Source organism: Malus sylvestris, chromosome 17 (genome assembly GCF_916048215.2).
Source record: "Malus sylvestris chromosome 17, drMalSylv7.2, whole genome shotgun sequence".
NCBI classification, from domain to species: domain Eukaryota; kingdom Viridiplantae; phylum Streptophyta; class Magnoliopsida; order Rosales; family Rosaceae; genus Malus; species Malus sylvestris.
The window spans coordinates 22,540,454-22,546,929 of record NC_062276.1 but is presented as its reverse complement, the minus strand read 5'-3'; the positions used below and the strand labels follow the sequence as shown (position 1 = coordinate 22,546,929).

The following is a 6,476-nucleotide window of genomic DNA, read 5'->3' as shown; positions in this document are numbered from 1 at the left end:
CTCTCGAGCTGCAACTTGAACTAATTTTTTAGTTAAAAATAAATAAATAGTATTCCCTTTCTTTTGTTCAAAATATTTCAACCGAGGACCTCCAATCTTCAACAAAGTGGAGGCCACTAAACCAAATTATCATTGACAAGTTATTTTTTAAATAAAAAGTTCCTTTTATTCAAGATAACTCGATATTAATTATGTCTCTAGTCCAAATTATTAGTTTTCAATCCAAGAACCTGCAAGAACTTCATGAAGCTATCCATAAAAAAAGAGAGATAAGGAGAGATGCATGGAGTACTTCTTCCTACAAGAATAGTACTACTACATTGAGCTTTTATTTAGTTAGTAAATGAGTACAATATAAAGCTAGCAATAGTACACAAATCTAATTTAGAATGCATAACATCATGGCCAATCAACCTTAATTTAACTTGCAACAGATTGACTGCTCATAATGTTATCTCATTCTACAAAAGCTCAGTACCATGCTGCAGTACTCCTACTGTCAAAAACATGCACTTGCTAGTACTGCTTGTCAAATTAGGGTTAATTAAAACCCATTTCCATAAGCAGGAGCCCAATAATCAGCTCCATTGTCACTCCCAACATGCTGAGTGCATGACACAGGAACCAAGCACAACCCTTTACTTCTTAGATCCTTTGCCTTATGATCTTGTGATTCCTGTGATTATTGTAAAAAATCAATGGCAAATGATGAGATTTAAGGTTAATGATGCTGATCATCATAATGCATATGATTACTGTATTGAATTTAGAAATGGAAATGAATAGTGTGATCAAACTCATAAAATGCACCTGGTTAGGAGCGCCTTTGCTTTTCAGGCAATTGTCATTCAGCAGCTAAAAGGGGAAAAGAGATAAAAAAAAGATATCACCATATTATCAGTAATTTTAATGTCAATTTCTATATCATCAAATTCAACTTTTGATTCCAATAGTGACTATATTTTATGATCCAAAAAGCATATTATGTTTTTAATTTACATAAATCTATACTACTAAAGTTTTTGTAAAGCTGAGAATCTTGTTCCTTGAGTGCTTTTCTTTATCATGAATAAAATAATTAATTTGTTAGATGCTTTAATTTATATATTCAAAGCCTCCCCTCCTTGCTTTTTATGGGGTGATGGATCCAATAAAGCTACCTGACCAGGGTCTTAAGCAAATACACAATTCCTTTCTCCTTGAACCTAAAGTAATTAAATTCTCCTTCATCAATTACATTATTCTAATTCATCAGTACCCCCAATAATTAATTAATTAAGTTAGCTAGTCCATATGCTTAATTTCTCAAAGTATATGTGTGTGTGAGAAAAAGAGAGATGAAAGAGAAAGATGAAATATTTTTGCTCACCACCGTACGTATGATCTTTGAACAAAGTTAATTTCAAAATGGTGAAGTAAATAGATTAGATCGCACATAATCACTGAAATAGTGACACTCATCACCAATTTAGAATGGTGAACAAAAATGTAGTGAACTGGTTATGATTTGGGAAATGGGATATAAGTACTTACAGACTGTTGCTTCCTCGTGTTTTTTGAGGCATTGCCCAAGTAAGGGGAGCTGAGGGCCTGCAAACAAAGGGAAGGGAAAAAGGAATAAAGTTTATGACTTCCATATAACTAAAGAATGTAACGAAAAGCATGAATTATTAAAACTTTAAGTGCATGCGCTCACTGATTCTGAGTTGCTAGCAGGGTAGAGTATAAATATAACATATATGTAATATATATATATATATATATATATATATATATATATATATATATATAATTTTGACAGAAACATCACCTCAATTTGACCCTGAAGGAATCTGATATACCCGATGGCTTCTAACAAGACTGAAGCAGTGTCAGTCTGCAAAAGAGAAACACAAATGCACACACCACAGCAAACCCTTTATAAGTCATCTCTCTCTGGTCCTCTTTAATGTTAAAATAGAGAATCCAAGTGAAATAAATACAAATAAAGAAGTAAAAGAGCTGCTTTGATCTGAGTTTTTGGGAAATAAATCTTTTCGTTGGATTTTATCATGGAAAAAGGAAAAAGAAAAAAAAAAGCTCAACAAATATGAAATCCCCAGTATTCACCTTCCCAAACGGGGAAACTAGTTGGTGAAGGGATGTTATCCTATCACCCAGCTTCTCCTTCCTCACCTGGTTCACAGTAAATTAACAAGAAAATTTAGATTAGAAGATGGTTAATTTAGCACTTGTTTATTTTGATGATGGATCGATCATATAATATTGGTCACCAGACTAACCACAAAAGATTTACTCAACTTCACTTAATACGAAGAGAGATTAATTTTGCTACCTTGAGAGGTGGTTGGCTTGGAGATTGTTGAACCCTGGCCTTCTTGCTTATCCCACCAGTGTCAGTGCTATTACACTATTACAAACAAATGTGCATATGGGAAACATAAATTAAAAGTAAAAAATAAATAAAAAAACCTATATATAATAAAAACATAACTAATGTACATGAAGACAAAACTGAAGAAAGCCAATATGTATATATTGGAAGGGATATAATTCTCCCTTAATTACCTCAGATGAGTGATCTGCATGTTGGTTCCTCTTATTGTCAGTTTTGTTATAGGAGAAGTCCAATATATTATTAGTATTACTTAAACTAGTGACACAAGAGCTAGGGGATGAAACTGGCATGGTTTGAACTGGGGACCAAACAGGCCTGCAGCTGCTAAGTGTCTGCAGCTGAAATTCTTCATCTCCATGAGGACTACTGCCCAATAAGTTAATGCTGTTCTGGGAGTTAGCCTCTTGCTTTATAATATTATCAACACCATGAGGAGGAAGAGGAGCCCTTGGATATTGTGTAATCAAGATTTGGTCCTCCTCCCAACTTTCCAACCTACTTTTAGGTTGAAAATTATGACTCAGAGTACCAAAGGTATCTTCCTGGCTGGACAATCCACCCCTGAAAAATGATTAAAACATCCAACAAATAACTAAAAGTAAGTACCTTACAAAACATTTCAGTTCATAACATATAATACTACTTCAAAGATAAATCGAGAGAGAGAGAGAGAGAGAGAGAGAGAGAGAGAGAGAGAGGAGGGGGGGGGGAGGGGGGAGAGAGGTACAATAGTAACTGGCTCCAGGATTGTGGAGGCTCTAGGTTATGGTCAGGCAGAGGGAGTGAATTAGGAGATCCAAGCTGCACATATTGAGAAGGGAAGAGAGATGGTGGATGCATACTGCTCCACCAGTTAGGGTTTCCAGCCATCATTTGTTGCTCTTATGACCACTCCCAAAAACACTTGTCCAGTTGATGCGCTTGCTGCTTTAATCAAAAGATCATAAAGGGAAGCGAGAAAAGAATTTCTCTTTGTTTTCCTTTCTCTTTTGCTCTCTCTCAATTCTCTCTCTCCCTCTCTCTCCCTCTTTCTCTTTCTCTTTCTCTCTCTCTCTCACTTTCTTATATTGCCCTGTATATGCACCCAAACAAGACTTTGCTAACTAAAGCTTTATGAGTACTGTTTGCTTTCTCGGATGAGGTTGAAGAAGCTCAAGTCTATGACCTTTTAAATTTTTTTTATAGAGAATGGGGTTGAGAAACTTTGCATATTGTATGTTTTTCTTTCCATTTTCTCGTTTCATTTGTTTAGTAATATCTTTTTTTATTCCTGCTTTTGCTTTTTTTTCTAAAGTGGGGGCAAATAAAGCTGGGTGGGCAGTGTTTTCAGGCCCCCATAAACTAATGGCTATTAAGGCTTACTTCCTCTAATTAGGGTTGTACCTTAAGAAGTTGGCCTTGTTTATAATTGGAGTTAGGGTTTTGGGTGTAATAGTACTATTCATATCAATGTAATGTATATATTCTTTCTTTACTCTTGATGCAATAATTCACTTCAACAAACCGGCTAGAGAATCTGAGTGAGTGCGTGATTAAACAATCCACATTATGCATTTGTAAAAGATAGTGTCGGGAAATAGTGGATATTAATTAATAAGTCGTAGCACTGTATTCAGGCTATAAACGAAATTGTCATGTCTAAGATTTTTTGGTCATATAAGTAAATCGGATCTAATGGTCTTATACAGTAGGAATATATCATCTACTTACGAGTGTAGAGAAGGTATAAACCTACAAAACAAGCTATAAAACAAAGAACATAGATGATTAAAAATAAAAAAATTATACAATAAGAAGGGGAGACAAAGTCTAAGATGTCTAAAAATTAGAATGTGATGTGAAAAACATAATATATTATTTTTATTTGTCAGAAACCCCATTGCCTTCTCGACATAATTATTTGCAAAGCATGCATCCTATCAAGCTTTTACTTCATCATCTTTTCAATATAACTAAACACAATGTTAAACTCAAAAAGCTCGACTTCATATTAGTCAGAAGAATGAACTGAGCAATAATATATTATAATAAGCCAAGATTCTACAAAAATGATACTCTTACCATTTGTATATTTGATTGAATTCGAAGATCCTAATATTTGATTCTTGCCTTACAAAGAACAATCTAATCATGAAAGCTATCGTGAAATAGCGCCACATGGTAGACCCATGAACTTAATTGATAGAGTAATTGGATTGTAATAAGATTTTATGTTGACATTAGGACTGTTTAATTTCTTGAACACGAGTCCTACTCAAGTTATGCTGTAGTTAGGTTATTTCATCTTAATTTGTTTGGAAATATGTTACAATTTTCCAGCAAATAATGGTCTATGAAAAGGAGGATTCGATGGTACGTTTAATAAAAAATGGTATAGATTCCATTTAATTCAAACATTAATATTATAAGGTTATAGTTAATCAAATAATGACGTTGTTATTACTCCAACAAGGTTAGTAGTTATATTAAGAACGTTCTATTACAAGTGTAACGATAGATTAACCATGTTTATAATTACACTGTTAACATCCGATTACTTTTTGTATTAAAGGTATGGTAGACTAACCCCTAAGAAAAAGTGGTTATTGACAAAAAAAAATAAAAGGCAAAGTGGTTAAAACTCATTCGTACGTTTATGTACACTGCTGGCTGAGATTAAAGTCTTCAGATATCCTTTTTTTGTTTTTTTTTTTTTGTTTTTTGTCTGGCCACGACTACTCCTCCACATAATCATCATTAATAATTTCATTAAACAATAAAACATAAAATGTTAATTTGTATTTCGACGTTGCCAGGTTTCCACCATTGACCAAAGAGAGAGTTACGATATTTTTTAACAAATACATAAGAACAAATACTAGTTCTTCCATCATACTCACACACAAATAATGGGGTCATAATAGCAACCAAAAAAGCTTTGATGGGCTATTTCATCACCAGCCGATTCTTGTCAACATATGCCAGAAGTTTATTGCAACATATGTTTACAACGACTATTTTTTGTAGAGGCTTATTCGAATATTGTGAATAATGTTGAAGATTGTTAAGGCTTTTCAACTATAGTATTTCATCGAGTACGTGATGCGCAAAATAGAGTCATACATAAAAAGAGAGAAAATAAAGACAAATATGAAGATAATATAAGAAGTAGGAGGAGATAAATTTTAATTTAATTTGTTTTAATTGTTTATAAGGGTCAAATATGTATACAAACAAATACACATGTGATTTTTTGAAATTATTGGAGTAAAAAACAACTGATGATCCCATGTCTGTCACTGCACACACATCATTCAAAAAACGCTTGAAACTAGTGACATTGATATGAGAAACTGAGAAAGTAGAAGGACCAGGATCCTTTACGTGGGGATCCTGAGGACCAAATGATCTTGACCGTCCACAAAAGATTGAACGGTTATGAATTAATATTTTATTTTGCTCCTTTTCTTCTGTTGACCGGCCTTCTCTCTTCTCCGGTTCTCTCACCATCCAGCGAAGAAAGCTCTAGGGCTTCATTTCATGAAAACACAACACAAGAAGATATGAAACACGAACTTTTTTTTCAATCTTTCAATTTTCCACATAAAAATTCTTAATTTCATTTTTTTGCTCTTTAAAAAAGAGAGCAAAATTATCTATCTTTCAATACTCTACCTTTTGTATTTGTGGCCTGTAATTTTGCTTTCAGTTGCAGAAGCCTTCAATTTTTCGTGTTCTTGTTTTACGTGGGCAGGAAGCAAAGAGGGAACCCAGTTTGCATAAGTGAGCGAGCTTGATACGAAGAGTATCCTTCTCTCTTATTTCTTCCACTCTGATCTCTCTTTTCCCTCAAATTTCTCTCTTCTTCCTTCCACTCCGATCTCTCTTATTTCCCTCAAATTTCGTCCATACCCAACTTTAATATGTTTTTTCTTTTAATTGGCAGCCAAACCCAAACCCTATTTTAGTACTTGTAAATTTGGATTGAGAGAGGAAGCAGGGCAGGAGGAAGGGGAGAAGACGGAAGAATTTGCATTTCAAAATTCAACGAAATTGAACCAGAGCCAATATTCAACGCCACACTGTCCAGGTTCGCTGC

At 34.0% G+C, this 6,476-nt stretch overlaps 1 protein-coding gene across 1 annotated transcript; it reads right to left on the bottom strand.

Moving 5' to 3' along the window:
* Positions 1 to 270: 270 nt before the first annotated feature.
* Positions 271 to 3,569, bottom strand: LOC126609845 (transcription factor bHLH68-like). Its single transcript, XM_050277779.1, has 8 exons — positions 3,126 to 3,569; positions 2,569 to 2,959; positions 2,336 to 2,410; positions 2,110 to 2,175; positions 1,811 to 1,876; positions 1,534 to 1,590; positions 811 to 855; positions 271 to 676 (listed from the first exon to the last, which is right to left on the bottom strand). Exons 1-8 carry the CDS (start codon positions 3,269 to 3,271, stop codon positions 545 to 547), a joined length of 978 nt encoding a protein of 325 aa, XP_050133736.1. The 5' UTR covers positions 3,272 to 3,569; the 3' UTR covers positions 271 to 544.
* Between the last annotated feature and the right edge of the window lie 2,907 nt (positions 3,570 to 6,476).